This window comes from Halichoeres trimaculatus, unplaced genomic scaffold (genome assembly GCF_033239565.1).
Source record: "Halichoeres trimaculatus isolate MK-OKI-2021-1 unplaced genomic scaffold, fHalTri1.1 fHalTri1_scaffold_6, whole genome shotgun sequence".
NCBI lineage: Eukaryota > Metazoa > Chordata > Actinopteri > Labriformes > Labridae > Halichoeres > Halichoeres trimaculatus.
Window position 1 is genome coordinate 20,785,013 of NW_027437184.1, and position 17,052 is coordinate 20,802,064.

At 38.5% G+C, this 17,052-nt stretch overlaps 2 protein-coding genes and 1 pseudogene across 2 annotated transcripts; all 3 read left to right on the forward strand.

Annotated features, from left to right (window-relative positions):
- Positions 1 to 1,380: 1,380 nt before the first annotated feature.
- LOC141791892 (olfactory receptor 1E16-like) lies at positions 1,381 to 4,127 on the forward strand. Its single transcript, XM_074672593.1, has 2 exons — positions 1,381 to 2,373; positions 4,107 to 4,127. The coding sequence occupies exons 1-2, from the start codon at positions 1,411 to 1,413 to the stop codon at positions 4,125 to 4,127; spliced, it is 984 nt and encodes a 327-aa protein (XP_074528694.1). The 5' UTR covers positions 1,381 to 1,410.
- A 2,672-nt stretch (positions 4,128 to 6,799) lies between these two features.
- On the forward strand, positions 6,800 to 7,789 carry LOC141791782 (olfactory receptor 1-like). The gene has a single exon (XM_074672432.1). The coding sequence runs from the start codon at positions 6,809 to 6,811 to the stop codon at positions 7,787 to 7,789; it is 981 nt and encodes a 326-aa protein (XP_074528533.1). The 5' UTR covers positions 6,800 to 6,808.
- A 6,185-nt stretch (positions 7,790 to 13,974) lies between these two features.
- Positions 13,975 to 14,967, forward strand: LOC141791856 (olfactory receptor 1-like; annotated as a pseudogene).
- Positions 14,968 to 17,052: the final 2,085 nt, after the last annotated feature.

Here is a 17,052-nt window from a genome sequence, read left to right on the forward strand (position 1 = left end):
TTTTGATTGTGCTTTCATTTAATTCATTTAGTATGTATAATTCTGTCTTCTTCATTCTTTTTATTCCTGATTTAAATCCAATTGTTTTGCAATTAGGGGGGTTGAGTGTTTGTCTGGTAGAACAATTCCAAAGGAAACACCCACACTGTCCGACAGAGAGAATAAATTATTTTTTATTTCACAACATTTTGGTACTAGACCTTCAGGTCCAACACCTCTCCTGAAGAAATAGATGTTTAAAATTTTTTTTTCCCTCCTAGCATGTGTCTGGAAACAGCCTGCTATGAGGTTGTTTTTCTTCTTTAAAGATCTTCAGTTTAGTTGTTTCCTTTTTTAAAATGTATTATTTTATCAACAAAATAACAGTGTTTCTTGGACACGACTGCTGACTTCTCTATATGCTATTATTATTTATTTATTTATTTATTTATTTATTTATTTATTTATTTATTTTACCTATTCTGCTGCATCCTGTGCTTTGTAATGACATAAAAAACATTTTGTAGTTGACTTACACTGTGTAACTATATGGTAATATCAATAACTATCTACAGTAGGGGTTATTTTAACTAAAAAGGAGCAGAGTGATTTTTGTTTCATTTGGGTTCTGCAAACTACTACTGCAAAGTTTAATTTAGAGAGGTTTTATTTATTTTATTAAAGAGAGGACATAGAATTCACAACTTTTAATTCTCATAATAGGCTGCATTTTTCAATCTTGAGATTAAGGAAAAGTTATTTTGCATTGTAAGCTGCCTTAACCCATCAAAATGAATTCCCTATAAAAGGGACTAACTCCTATTTTCACCGATCAGCCATTGAATTATGACTACTGCCAGGTAAAGTGACTAACATGGATTATTTCTTTTGATTGTCAGTGACTGCAATATTTTATACATTAACTGAACATTGAACATTATTCTCCTTGAAGTTATTGTGTTGGAAGCAGAAAAATATCAGTGTAAGGATGTGAGGGACTTTGACAAGAGCCAAACTGGTGGCGATTGGGAACATGTTTTTCAGAGAAGTCAGTATTAAACTAAGTCTTTATTTATGACCCTTTGATTTTAATTCCCTTGTCACTTTGGTGCTTCCTCTACCAAAGAGACAGAATCATGTTGTTGTGGCATCAGTGAACTGGATCCATGCTCCAGAATAACAATGACACAAGTGCTGAGACTCACAGGGGACGTGTTGCATGGTGAGTGACAAAGAAACTTGTTCACAGCTGGACCAAGAAAGTGTATAACTATCAGGTCCCTCACAGTTTCAACAGCTAGTCTAAGCAGCACAGCACACTTGGCTAAGAGGTGAGTTTGACTGCATCAAACATTAATACTTAAATAATATAATATATAATAACATAAATAATGTTTCCTGTTTTCTTATATCTAGACATAAGTGTTTGTAATGGGTCCAGAAGAAAAAGCTGCCTTCATGTTTAATTCTACGTTTGTCCGACCTGCAAGGTTCTATATTGGTGGGTTCATTAACGTCCCTCATGCAAAGTATTTCTATGTGTTCCTGTGTTTTGTCTACATTGTGACTGTTCTGGGGAACTGCTTCCTCCTCTTAGTTATTTACCTGGTGGAGGCCCTGCATACTCCCAAATACATGATTGTGTTTAACCTGGCGTTTGCAGATTTATGTGGCAGCACTGCTCTCATTCCTAAACTCTTGGACACCTTTTTGTTTAACAGGAGATACATCGTCTATGAGGCTTGTTTGAGTTATATGTTCTTTGTTTTAGTGTTTGGAGCTGTGCAGTCATGGACTCTTGTCACAATGGCCTATGACAGATTCATAGCAATTTGCTTCCCTCTGAGGTACCACACTATTGTCACTAAACCAGCTATAGGTGTGATGCTGTTGGTTTCATGGGTTTCCAGCAGTAGTTTCGTACTTTTTGTTGTGAAGCTCATTGATCGTCTGTCATTCTGTAGATCTGTGGTGGTAAAGACCTTTTTTTGTGATCATTCCCCTGTTTATCGACTGGCCTGTAATGACACCTCTTTAAATAACATAATGGCATATGTCGCCTTCCTTGCATTTCTCTGTATGCCTCTTATATTGATAGCACTGACATATGTTTGTATTTCAGTTGCACTAAAAAGGATTGCATCAAAGGAAGAGCGACTTAGAGCTTTCAAAACTTGTACATCTCATCTGATTCTTGTAGCTGTTTTCTTTTTGCCAATTATTTGCACCAACATAGCAACAGTGGTCGCTGATATTCATCCTAATGCCAGGATTATCAACTCCTCTCTGACACACACCATACCAGCATTACTTAACCCTATTATTTACTCTTTAAAAACTGAAGAAGTTTTAAACTCAATTAAGAAGCTTTGCTTTAGAAATCAGATCAGTGGTGTGACCAGAAAGTGGTGATTTTTTTTTTTTTTTTTTTTTTTTTTAACATTGCCATAGTAACACAATAAGTGTTATCAAAGAAGCAGTGTCATCTTTAGTTTTTGCTACTTGTGTCTTATATATCCACTTTTTTAACATCATGTGCTTGGTTTGATAATGAGAAATGATATAGTTGCTAGATCAATGTGGCTCATGGTGACAGTAGTTTTATTGTAAAATGATCCCCTGTTCATGTGTTATGTTTCTTTCTTTCTATAATACAGATTTTTAGGAATCTCACATACTATCTTGGCTTTGTGTGTTATTAAGAAACTATTCTGATAATTGTTTATGCCAGATGTTCCATAATTTCTGAATTTATTTAGTCATAAATGCAAATAAACAAAAAATCATGGTGTAAGATTTTATGTTGAATAAATGTATTCATGTTTATAGCTTTCTTTCCCCTGAATTTTATTGGAGATGCAGACTGTACCTTCTGTAGATTGTCTTAAATAAATGTGTGATTTGTGACAGAGCAGGAAAAACTATCTTCTGCTAAGTGTGGGTTGATTCTTCAATTTAATGTATGTATAAACAAGTTTATCAACAAAATAACAATAAATGAAAATCAAAGATTCACTTAATTTTTGGATTGTGTTATTTTTGATTTATATCAACATCTGTTTTGGTCATTGTAACATAATTGAACCCCTTTAAGGTGTTTTTAGCTGGTTATGAAACAGATTGTAACTAAATGTGATGCTTTTTTAATAAGCTACAAAAGCAAAAAAAGGCTAACAGCAACATTAACAATTTCAATATTATTTGTCTACATTGATGTGAAAGCAACAATTAAAGCCACTTTTAAGTATTTATCAAAAGAACATGAAGAAAAAGTCTGGTAGAGGAATAAATGTTGGCCTCAGCACTTTGCTCAGCAGTTATTTCAACCAAAGTACTTTATCTTTCCTCATCCCAGTCAGTTACTAAATACAACTTTTATGGTAGAGGTAGTATTTTATTTTTTAAACTATTTGAATACAATATTTTTTCTTCATTATTCAAACATCTATTCATAGTGATATCACTGCTCTGGAGCTGTTTAAACATCTCAGCGTTGAACCACTGAAATCCATAAATTCATACAGAGGGATCTGAATAATTACGACAGCCTCACATGCAAAGTTTTTGAAAAGTAACATATACCCATATATATACAGAAGTATATTATAATTGGCATGAAGTGAAAAGTATGAACAAGAGAAAAGTGTCAGGACTCACAAGGCCCAGGACTCAAAGTGTTTGGTGAATTGCACCATCTAGTGGTTAGTGTGTGTACTCATCAGATTTCTCCTAATGCTGAAACCAAATAATTAGATTGTATTTTTATCATGAGATGGATGAGCATTAAATAACAATTTTATCTTGGTTATAATGCTGATTTCAGCTGGGGTATTTGTAGCAAGATTATTTCAAAGAGTTTTAAAATATTAAAGACCTTGAAATTTTAGGGACTCCCCATGCTGAAAAAAGATACTTTTAGAGCCTAACAAAATCCAACCTATCATACTGGTTAACATCCACACACTTCCACATTAACATGATCTGAACATCAAGATGCATTCATGTGTTGGTTTAAAACAAAGAACAGCAGTAAATCTCCACACTGGGTTGCCATTTGGTTTCTGGTTACATCGTACATACATTCTTTCAGTTGACAAATCAAGCAAAGTAGGTACTTCAGTAACAAGGAAAACAACAGCAGAAGATGAAAAGTACAGGAAATTATAGTTCTTTCTTTCAATGTAAAAGCTGTACATTAAAACAAGTGCTTAACGAGTCCCAGCTCCTGAGCATGTGTGTGTATGTGTCTGAGTGTGTTTAGTGTTGTGATTTCAGCATGGTGCAGACTCAGTGGAAGTTTGCTGATGCTTCCTCAGCATTTCCCTCCTGCTATTTTTAAAGTCACCTTCTGAAACTCTGCACCTGGCTTAGTAAACAATGCATGCAAGTGTTTCCTGAAAATATGAGACATAATCAGCTACAGAACTAACACCAGGGACACTTTAGCAGAGAAGGGTCATCTGACATGCTCTCCAATCCTGGTGTTCAGCTGTGTACTGCAGCACAAAGCAAGTCCACAAAACACATTTGTATAGATGATACATTTTTTTTATGTCTCCTCCAGTGGCCTTGTTTGGGTTAAGCATTGGTAATCTGTCCCATGATCAGGATGATCTGCACTGTTTCTCCTGCATCAGAGGCTCACTAACTGGCCAGGGCCTCCCTTCCAGCACCTTAGAGAAATCCTTTGCCTGGAGGCTGTGTAGTGCGACACCCTCAATATTTTGTGTACGCTGTCACACTCACACACTGTAAAAAAAAAAAAAAAAAAAGGACATCTGCTTGCTCGGCTCGAAGTGTGGTCTCCATAAAAATTGCTCCCCCTGGTGGCTGGCTGCAGTACAGGTTAAAAAATCCAGCTTTCCAGCCATTCCAGATGGGCTGTGGTCAAACTTTGAAAAATTAACACACCTCATAGAAATGTTTCTCACGCCCGATCATTGTGGTGATTTGAAGATATCATTTGGCTGTCTTGTATTCAAGTCCTCTTTTTTCTGAAAAGTTTTGTTTTCATTAGTTATACGAGGTTAAAAACCAGGTTTTACGTAAGGTTTAACGATGATTGACAGATGGGATTGTAAAATATGTCAGGAGATAGAGTCAATAATTGTTAGACTCTTGAAAGAAAAAAAAACATATATTTTTGTCACCCAGCTCCACTCAGATTCTCCCAGAATCCCTCAGACTCTCTACTGCTCAGACTCTGGCTGCAAACTGCTTCAATGGATGCGCCTGTGACGGGGGTATGTTTGCTTCAAAACTGTACAATGATAAATGGCGGAGCCACGCTGTCCACTCTATATACAGTCTATGGTCACACTCAGTTGTGGTTCAACACATTTCAAAAAAGGGAGACACCACTCTGCTCTGCCACTCCATGGGCGCTATCCAAGACCTCCATATAACATTACTCAAGCATGAAGTAACCAGGTCAACTCAGCAATATCCAGAACCAGTTTCATCACACGGTGCCTTGCCACCGAGAAGCTTTGAGAATACATCAGCAACATCTGCCCAGAATATTGCCAAAAGTTTCTCCTGGTTTTTCAGATTCTGCCTCCTCCTCAGAGGATGGGACATTCAGATGTGGCAGTTCCAGGTCAGCTATTCCCCAGTAAAGTCCTTCTTCCCTCTCCTGAGCGACCTGATGGTTTGAACTTCCTTGAGGTCAACCAAATGTCATTCTCTATAGCCTTCAGGATCTTCTCTTTTATGCCCCAGTGACCTCTGAGGCAGTAGCCCACTTGGCCATCCAGTACCCGTCAGCTATTTCTAGAAAAACCTGAGCCCAGAAAGTCTTCCTTCAGTTTGACAACTTCTCTTCTAGTGTCCACAACTGGCTTTAAGGCTAATGCTATGACAGACACACAGCCTTCAAGCCACAGCCTCCATCAGCCACTTCTGCAATGGAGGCTGGTTTGCAAGAGAAAGCCCACAGGAGATGAGAGTTGAAGATCTCATAAACTGGAGCCTTTGCCATAAGTTGCCAGTTCACCAATACTACTGTTTGACAGGTCTGTCTGAAACCTTTTCCCCCACCTGACCCAACTCACCATTAGGTTGTGATCAGTCGTTGCTCTGCTCCTCTCTTCCAGTGTGTGTCTGCTGTTCATAATGGACAACTCGTGACTTGAGGAAAGATTTATCATCCAGTCACCATTCACATCAGGCCAGCAGTTCTTCCCTATCACTCCCCTCCAAGTGTCTTAACCAAGCAACCAAATCAGTGCATAATGGCAAGTCACCAGGGCCTGATGGGTACCCAGTTGAATTAGATTAAAACAAATAAATAAATAAATAAATAAATAAATAAATAAATAAATAAATAAATTTTAGATCATTTGGCCTTACTTCAAGCATTGGTCACTACAGAATTAGGAAGCTGTCTTGAAAGGTGGGTTTTGAGTTTATTTTGAAAGAGAGGAGTCAGTCTGAGTTGCGGATGTTAAGTGGAAGGGAGTTCCAGAGGGTTGGGGCAGCAGCTCTGTCGCCAAAATTTACTTTTGTTTCCTCACCACTTTGATAGTTATTCTCTAAAAATGGATACAATGATGTTTGATGGCATTAGTTAATTGAGTCCTTATTTGAGGTCAACAATGAGATAAGCACTAAGACACACAGGGGACATGTTGAGTGACAGAGAAACCTGCTCACAGCGGGACAACAAAAACATATTACTATCAGGTCCCTCACAGTTTAGACATCCAGTCTGAACAGCACAGCACGCCTGTCTTAGAGATGAGTTAGACTGCATCAACTTTTTGAAACTGCATGGATCTTACATAAATATTGTTTTTCCTTCTATTAAATCAAGAAACAGGTATTGGTAATGGCTCCAGAAGAAAAAGCTGCGTTCATGATTAATTCTACTTTTGTTCGCCCTGCAAGGTTTTATATCAACGGGTTTACCAACATCTCTAATGCAAAGTATTTCTATGTGTTCCTGTGTTTTGTTTACATTGTGACTGTTCTGGGGAACTGCTTCCTCCTCTTAGTTATCTTCCTGGATGAGGCCCTGCATACACCCAAATACATGATTGTGTTTAACCTGGCATTTGCAGATTTATGTGGCAGCACTGCTCTCATTCCTAAACTCTTGGACACCTTTTTGTTTAACAGGAGGTACATCGTCTATGAGGCTTGTTTGAGTTATTTGTTCTTTGTTTATGTGTTTGGATGTGTGCAGTCATGGACTCTTGTCACAATGGCCTATGACAGATTCATAGCAATTTGCTTTCCTCTGAGGTACCACACTATTGTTACTAAACCAGCTATAGGTGTGATGCTGCTGTGCTTATGGGTTTTCAGCATTGGTTATTTGACATTATTTGTAAAGCTTGTTGATCGTCTGTCATTCTGTAGATCTGTGGTGGTGAAGACCTTTTTCTGTGCTCATGGTCCTATTATTCAACTGGCCTGTAATGACAACTCTTTAAATTTCACAATTGCGTATGTTGCTGTTTTGATATTTGTCATTATACCTCTCATCTTGATAGCACTGACATATGTTTGTATTTCAGTTGCACTTAAAAGGATTGCATCAGGAGAGGAGAGACTTAAAGCATTCAAAACTTGTACGTCTCATCTGATCCTTGTGACTATTTTCTTTGTGCCAATTCTCAGCACTGACATAGCAGCATTGTCCTCTTCTATCCATCCTAATGCCAGGATTGTTAACTCTGCTTTGACACACACCATACCAGCATTACTTAACCCTATTATTTACTCTTTGAGAACTGAAGAAGTTTTGAACTTAATTAGAAACCTATGCAATAGAAGAAAGATCAGTGTTGTGACCAGAAAGTGGTGATTTTTTTTGTCAATCGTTGCCATACTGACGCAATGTGTCTTAGCAGTGACATTCTCACTTTATTTGTTTTCACCATGTGCTTTTTGTCTCTTATCGTGACACTATTTTGACATCATGTGCTTGGTTTGATAATGAGACATTATAAAGTTGCTACCTGCATATGACTCATGATGACAGTCATTTTGTCGTAAAATGATCCCCTGTCCAGGTAATTAAGTAGCTCACAAACGATCCTAGCTTTAAGTCATTAATAGACTGGTAGTCATGTGTGAGGTGTTAGAAACTATTCTGGTCGTTATTAATGTCAATTGTTCTATCACAAGTGCATTTATTTTTTTTTGGTGAGGGATTTCTGGTTCAAATAATCTGAGTCATGTTTATAGTTTATTTTGTAATATTGGAGGAAATTCCCTTATTTCTTATCTTTTATTGCATTATTCTTCATTCAGTTAAACAAAGGGAATAAAGATAAAACTCTCTAAAACACTCTAAAACTCTTTTTTGGATTTTTAAAATAAATAAATAAATAAATATGTGATGTGTGACAGACCAGGAAAAGATCCTTTAGTTAAGCGTAGGTTGATTTTTGAATTTATTTTAAAAATAATTCAGAAAAGATAAGTAACCAAAGATTTACTTAATATTTAATTGTGAAATTATATAAAGATCTGTTTTCATCATATCATCATTAAACCCTGTGAGGAGTTTTTAACTGGTTATGAAACGGACTGTAACTAAATGTGACACTTCTTCAATAGGCTCCAAAAGCAAACGAGACCCTCTGCAAGTATATATAATGGACTGTGATGACTTCCTAAGCAAAAAAAAAAAAAAAGTCTAACCTCACCAGGCGAAGATATTTTATCTGATTGCAATTAACAACTTAAAATGAGGTTATCATGCCAGAATAGAAATTTTGAAATGCTGTTTCTCAGCTTCCCAATTGGGTTGGACAGGCCTTCTTCTCTACTGAAAATGATTTATTGGAAAAATGTTGAACTATTGAGGGACACTGGAGCTGAACTGTAAAAAACAGAAAGGACAAAAGAGCAAAAGAAGGCTAACGAAAAACTAATCTGTGATAAATTTTTCACAGTTATTTTATGTGATCAGTGGTGGATACAACCCAAGCTTTCCATGTGAGCACCTTAAGCTGCGTTTCCACCAAGCAGTTCAGGTCGGTTCAGTACGGTTTGGGACAGTTAAGTCTGATCCTGTTTGCGTTTCCACAGCAAACTGTGCCCTCTCGTGGTGGGCGGCGTGTAAGCCAGATGCCGGAAGCCGCAGCTGGTAAACAATAGTGCGACGCTGTAGCAGCTTACCCCGCGATTAAATCCAGCAAAGAAGAAAACGCGACACAGTAAACAAAGAGCACGGATGGACATGCAGCATTTCGTCCTCTCTGTGATTTTCATGTAACTCTCTGTTACAAAAGGACAATCAAGCTTCGTTTCAGAGAAGACTGTGGGCTGCCAGGAGAAATGCAGCCGCTGTCGGGGTAAGTGAAGATTCTTTTGACCAATCAACCTTCCACAGTGTGTTGCTCCACCTCCCGAGAGCGGATCGGTTCAGTCTGGCACCCATACGAAAGGGTCCCAAAAAAGTGGGACAGCTCGTCTTGGTTTTTAGGGATCCATCCCGGGATGAGTTAGTGGAAATGCCGCTAAAAGCGCACCGTACCGAGACGAATCGCCCCGCACTGCTTGGTGGCTTTAGTGATATACAATGGGAACTTATATTCACTGTCTTCCCTCCTCACTCATGGTTACAAAACGTAGTCAAAACAAAATTTCTTTGCTAAAACTGGTTCATGTGGCCTCCATTTCACGGTCTTGTCGATATGCGCTCTATAACATCAGGAGGATCAGACCCTTCCTGACACAACAGGCCATGCAGTTTCTTGTACAGGCCCTTGTGACATCACGCATTAACTACTGCGATTCCCTCCTGGCAGGCCTCCCTGCGTGTACATTTAAACCTCTGCAGGTGATCCAGAATGCAGCAGCACGTCTTGTCTTTAACCAGCCCAAAACAGCACGTTATCCTGCTGTTAATCTCGCTTTACTGGCTTCCAGTGGCAGCTCAACTCAAATTCAAAGCTCTCCTTCTGGCCTACAAAACATTGACAAGACTGGCTCCTGCCTATCTGTGGTTCCTCATCCAGGTCTACACTCCTCACCCACTACACTCTGCTTGTGAAAGATGCCCAGTGCTCCCAGCCCAATGCGGCTCCAAATCGCTAGCCAGACTCTTCTCCTCTGTTGTGCTCAAATGGTGGAATGAATAACCTAACTCTATAAGATCTGCAGAGTCCTTTTCTACTTTTAAGAGATGTCTGAAAACTCATTTGCTCAGGGGTAGAATGAGTCATTAGGTCTAAGACTCAGCTCTTGTGATTTATTAGCACTACAACTGAATTTTGTTGAAGATTGAGGTATACTGTTTCTGCAATTAATTGTGATTTGTTGGCTTGTTTATTATTGTACCCCCCCCCAAAACAAAAAAAAAACACCAACAACAACAAAAAAAAACATATATATATCAACATATATCAACATATATATATATATATATATATATATATATATATATATATATATATATATATATATATATATATATATATATATATATATATATATATATATATATATATATATATATATATAAATGCATTTAATGGCAGCACCTGCAGCTCACTAACTTGTAGCTGTTGTCGCACCAACTAGGTTTTCTTTCCGTCTAAATTCTTGCTTGTGTTGTACGTTGCTTTGGACCAAAGGGTCTGCTAAATGTAACTATAAACTGCTTATATGAGTTACTGCTTGGTACAAGGAGCCTGACATAGTGTCTGGTTGGTGGAGCCTGTCTAATGACGTGACGACATGATGAAGTTTGAATTACAAACAATCCATGTGCTGGTGGAAATGATGCATGTTGGGTTGATGGATTTTTAACTCAGCACTTGGGTTGAACAAAATAACCCAACACCTATATAGAAAACTCATTATGGGTAAAAAGTTTCATAACCCAGCAGATGGTAGAATAAAATAGCCTAGCTGTTTTAAGTGTTTACTAAACTACACACTAGACAGGGGCTTTCGCCAGATGTTGCCAGTCCACCAGCACAACACATGTGGGTTTGACCAAACTCACCAACAAGTCCTGGTCAATTGCCTGCTTTGTCCCCTCTCTTCTCTTGTTTGTCTAGTGTTCATAATAGACAATACATGACTTGATTACAAGTTTATTAGCCAGGCACCATTCAGATCAGGCCAGCAATTCTTCCCTATCAGTCTCCTCCAAGTATCTCAAGTATGCCTCAAATCTCCACCATGGACCATCAAAAGCTGGATAACCTTCTAAGTCTTTCTAAAACTGGGGAAGCAGTTAGGTCAATGCATAGTGGCAAGTCATTAGGGCCCGATCCACAATAAACCCCAGAGTTTAAATTACTTGGTTGGACTAAGCTATGAAAAATTAAAATGTATTAGTAAGTTTAATTTACTCAAATGTATTAGTTTTCAGTGTTGAAAGTGATGATTTCTGAGGAGATCTAACTTTTGTTACTGTTTAAGTAAGCACAACTTGAAATAATTAGTTGTTGTCTATGTTTTGTAACTATGAGTGAGGAGGGAACACAGTCGATATTAAACCCTGCTGTACTTCCAGATGTGCAGCAGTGGCACGGGTTATCTGTGCCCCACATTATATAGACTGTTTGTCTGTGCGTCACAGCATGGACCAGCTGTCTATGCCCCTTGTGGCATTGATCAGCTGTCCATGGACTGACTGTGACAAAAATAAATAAATCTCTTTATACTTAATTTCAAATTTGGCCAAAACAGCATGATGGTCCAGTCAAACATTTCATTTATAAATATATTCACCATTAGGCGCAAACTGCAAAAGTCTATAGTTACAAGACCCCGTGCCGTGGAGCACAGACCACCAGTCAGTGCCATGGAGCTCAAACAACCTGCGTTCCCTGAAGAACAATATTTCAATGTACAGCAGGGTCTCATATCTACTGCCTTCCCCCGTCACTTATGGTTTCCAAAGTTATGTAACTGAAGCTGATTTTTGTTGTGATGGCATTTGTAACCATGAGTTATGAGGGAACGCTGTGGGTCTGAGACCCAGCTGTACTTTAAATGTTATTTATTTTAGTTGTTCGGATCTGCTTCAATGTTTTCATTATTACATAAACCTAATTCATAAGGCAAATTTATTGATATCACATCTTCCAGTTTTGAGTAAGGTCAACTCATTGGGCTCTAATTCAGTAGACCAGGCGCAAGCGCAGGCGCACCTGCCCTGCGCCGGCCTTCGCTGCGCGGACAGGGCGTGACCAGCGCACTTTGCAAGTTACCTGCAGTGCCAAGAGAGGTGCAGTCAAGGCACAGGGGAGCGCAGAGGTGTGCGTCCACGCTTCCCTCCTTGAAAATGGCAGAGAGGGAGGAGAAAAGCCGTGAGTGGGTTTAACACAGCCAAGCGCTGTTTTTTACCAATCAGATGAGCGCCTCACCTCGCCTTTAAATGCACTGCGGCCTGATGGATCTGAGTGATCCCCAGCACCTCGGAAGATATGCTGGAAAGAGCCGGCAGCGGAGACGGTCAGAGCCGCTGTCCCTGCAGCAGGAGAATGGACAGCGAGACTCATCGGAGGACACTAAGCGCGTCACTGTGTGGGCCAGCTCCCGGGACAGATTTAATCTGTTCCTTTGTCATTAATAGGAGTACAAAATTAAGAGACAGTTACACAGCTGGCTTATCCATTCAGACTATTTTTGATCCACCTGCACTCCTGGTTTGTCATCGCCAAATAGCAGAACCTTTGGTGATATACTGTATACTCTCCGGTGTCTCCGCCTCATCCTCCTCACAATAATGTACACCATCTTTTTAGATCACGTTAAAAATAAAGACTAAAACAGAGAAATATGGGAAATCATGGGTAAATCCTGAGTGGCACACATTTATTTTGTCTCATTTTACTTCGTCTTTTCTCTCCCTCTTTTCTTTGAATTAAATGAAATAAGAGAACCAGATATACTCACTATCAGATGTTAAGGCTGTTTATTGTTTAATTGTAAGATGTGCATCAAACTTCCAGCTGCCGTCAGGTTAACTTTACATTATGACAAACGGCTTTAATCTGACATCAGATGCAACGGGAAAATTAATATAGATATAAATGTATATGCTGGTTCAGACGGTTATATCAAATAGGGATTGCTGTGATTGTTTATTGCATTAAAATGTGCCTGACACTCTGGAAACCTGCCTCTGAGGCTTTGATGACATGTAAGCACATGTGCGCCTGTCACCAAATTACAGCTGCGTAGGTTGCGCTCCCCCTTGCGCCGAGGATTGACCAGGTTGGAGCTGGCGAGCTTTCAGCGCACTTTCTGCACTGTTTTTGGCACAAAATTGTCACTGCGCTAACATGAATCTGCTGACACCTCCCCCTGGTGCGCCGTCAACTCCCCCTGGCGCGTAGTCACACCCATCTCTGCTCAGACGGTCTACCAAATTGTCAAATTGGCAGCGCATGGTGGGGCGCTGCATGAAATTAGCACTGCACAGGGTGTGCCAGGCTTGCGCCCCCTGCGCTGCGCCACAAAATAAGAGCCCCTTATGTTTTACGGTGATACGCAACATTTTTTTTTAACATTACTTAATTTCTTAATATGTAACAAATCAGCATCAAGTTTGTTTGATTAAAGACAGTCAGAATGATTTTCCATAGTAATCATAACTTCTGAAGATGTTGAGTTAAATTAACTTATTTGATTACTTAGTTTTTGAAGGATAACCAGTGACAAGCATTTTTCAAGTAAACTAAACCTATTCAGGTTTACAGTGTAGTACTTTCACAGTCAGTATTAACAGACATCTTAATGACTCATTTTACTTTTTGGTGGAAGAAGCAAATTGGGTCCATGTTTGAGGACAACAATGACATAAGCACTGAGACACACAGGAGACATGTTAAGTGAGAAAGAAACCTACTCGCAGTGGGATAACAGAAGCATATAACTATCAGGTCCCTCACAGTTTCAACAGCCAGTCTAAACAGCACAGCACACCTGTCTTAGAGATGAGTTAGACTGCATCAACTATTTTAAACTGCATGGATCTCAAATGGACATTGTTTCTTCTTCTCTTAAGTCCAGAAAGAGGTGTTTGTAATGGCTCCAGAAGAAAAAGCAGTAATCATGTTTAATTCTACTTTTGTTCGCCCTGCAAGTTTCTATATCAGTGGGTTTGCCAACATCCCTCATGCATAGTATTTCTATGTGTTTCTGTGTTTTGTCTACATTGTGACTGTTCTGGGGAATGGCTTCCTCCTCTCAGTTATTTACCTGGATGAGGCCCTGCATACTCCCAAATACATGATTGTGTTTAACATGGCGTTTGCAGATTTATGTGGCAGCACTGCTCTCATTCCTAAACTCTTGGACACTTTTTTATTCAACAGGAGGTACATCGTCTATGAGGCTTGTTTGAGTTACATGTTCTTTGTTATATTGTTTGGAGCTGTGCAGTCATGGACTCTTGTCACAATGGCCTTTGACAGATTCATAGCAATTTGCTTCCCTCTGAGGTACCACTCTTTTGTTACTAAACCAGCTATAGGTGTGATGCTGCTGTTTTCATGGCTTTCTAGCATTGGTTATGTGGCATGTCTTGTAAAGCTCGTTGATCGTCTGTCATTCTGTAGATCTGTGGTGTTGAAGACGTTTTTCTGTGGTCATGGCCCTATGTATCAACTTGCTTGTAATGACAACACTTTAAATTTCATAGTAGGATATGTTGGTTTCTTTACATTCATTGTTATACCACTGATATTGATAGCACTGACATATGTTTTTATTTCAGTTGCTCTAAAAAGGATTGCTTCAGTAAAGGAGCGACTTAAAGCATTTAAGACTTGTACATCTCATCTGATCCTTGTGGCTATTTCTTTTGTGCCAATTTTCAGCACCAATGTAGCAACAGCGGCATCAGCTCCTATCCATCCCAATGTCAGGATCATCAACTCCTCTCTGACACACACCATACCAGCTTTACTTAACCCTATTATTTACTCTTTAAAAACAGAAGAAGTTCTCAATGCTATCAAAAAGCTTTGCTCTAGAAATAAGATTAGTGGTGTGACCAGAAGGTGGTGATGATTGCCATAGTGACACAATACCTTTCATCCAAGCAGCAGTGTCGTTCTTTCTTCATTATTTTTTATTATTTGGTTGAGCCTCTCACCCTTACACTTTTTTTTTTGATATTGTGAGCTTGGTTAGATAAAGAGACATTATAAAGTTTCTTCCTGCATATGACTCATGGCGTTGGTAGTTTTATTGTATGAAAATCCCCTGTCTATATATGACATGTCTTTCTTGATATCTTTGACCCCTCTTTGACTCATGTGATCAAGCTCTGATACTGCACAGGTGGTTGGCTGTAACGTTACATTTCAGACCCCTGTAGCTTTTTTTGTGAAAAAACAAAACAAAACAACTACAGACAAGTCATTTAAAGACTGATGACCAAATCAGTCTTTTACAAACCATTCTGATAATTATCTATGCCGGATATTCTCGCAAGACTGCATTTATTTTTTCATGCCCATAGCTTTGTTGTGTTGTGTGTAATGTAGTTACAACTTTCACAGCTGGACATAAAGCCGGACTTATTGATTCTAGATTTCAGAGTAGAAGAAGAAATCCATGAGGCTGACATGCTGCTGCTGTTATGTTTTAAAAATCTAAGTGTTAAAATAACTAAGACTACTGAATTAAACAGCCTCAACTACGACTGCTTCCTTCTGTCCGTGCACACACCAACACAACAAGTTTTTTTTTTTTATAATAGAAAATTGTCATTGTTTTCTTAGCATTTAATGGGTCATCCTTTGTTATATTAATATTTGTATGTAATCACAAATCAAACCATTTGCAGATTATACTTCTTTGGATTTTTGAAAGACATGTGTGACAGACCAGGGAAAGATCCATTGGAAATGTGTGGGTTAAATTTTAAATGTATTTCATTAATCAAAAAATAATTCAGCAAAATAAAAATAAATGACAACCAAAGATTTTATGGTCTTTTTGTCATCATTGAACTCCAGTGAAGAGTTTTTAGCTGGTGATGAAACAGAATGTAACTAAATGTGATGCCTTTCAATAAGCTAAAGTAAACAAGACCCTTCAGAAAATAAATTTAGAACTCAACATTATTCTACTTTGATGTGTAAGCAACACTTGAAGTGATTTTTCTTTTCTTTCTTTTTTTCAAGTTTCACCAAGGAGGGGTCATGTGAAAGGAATAAATGTTAGTCTCAGCACCAGAGGCAGTTATATGTTGTTGAATTATCTAAATTAAATAATTAAAAGCACAAGACCTATTTATTTATTTATTTATTTTTTTGGTTGACATCCATATACTTTCACATTGTCTTGATCTAAACATCAAGCCGCATTCTTGTGTTGATATAAGACAAATGAGAGCAGTAAATCTCCACACTGAATTGCCGATTGGTTTCAGCTTACAGTTTTGGATAGTCTTTAACCCCTTACTGCCTCAATTAATTTAACAATTATAAAAATAGATTATTTAGTGTTTTTTAATTCTTACAGATGTTTAAGTGGAGATTGTAAATTTAAGTATAGTCCACACAATCGTTATAACTACGTCATAGTATATATATATAGACATGAGAAGTTCATCCCCTGATTATTATATGATGACAATATGGATCTGATTTGATCTTTGGTATGTGAAATATATGAATCAGTAGGTAATAATAAGATACAAAAGTCATAGTTGCATCAAGACCTGACAGGGTATGTTGCAAATTTGCGACAACAGACATCAAGGGGTTAAATTGAGAAATCAGGCAAGGTAGAAAGTAGAAAACTCATGCACCTTCAAAGACAAGAAAAACAACAGCAGGGGGAGACTTGCAGGATCTGTCTTTCTATATGAAAGACAGAGGCGGTCCTGTCTAGTTTTTTAAAATAAATTTCTGTCTCATATTTCAGGGCTTGAGCATACACACAGATGGCACTAGCGGCACCTCGACCCCCCCGCCCACTTTCCCTACAGAAGGCATCAAATGTCCCCAGTAAAACAGAGGAGCAATGTTCTGTGAGTTAGACTGATTGACATGATTGCAGCTCACATGGAGAGTCCATTGTTTGAGTGCCACGGCAAAAGGTGCATCTATAGTGTACACCACGTGTCAAACTTAAGGCCAC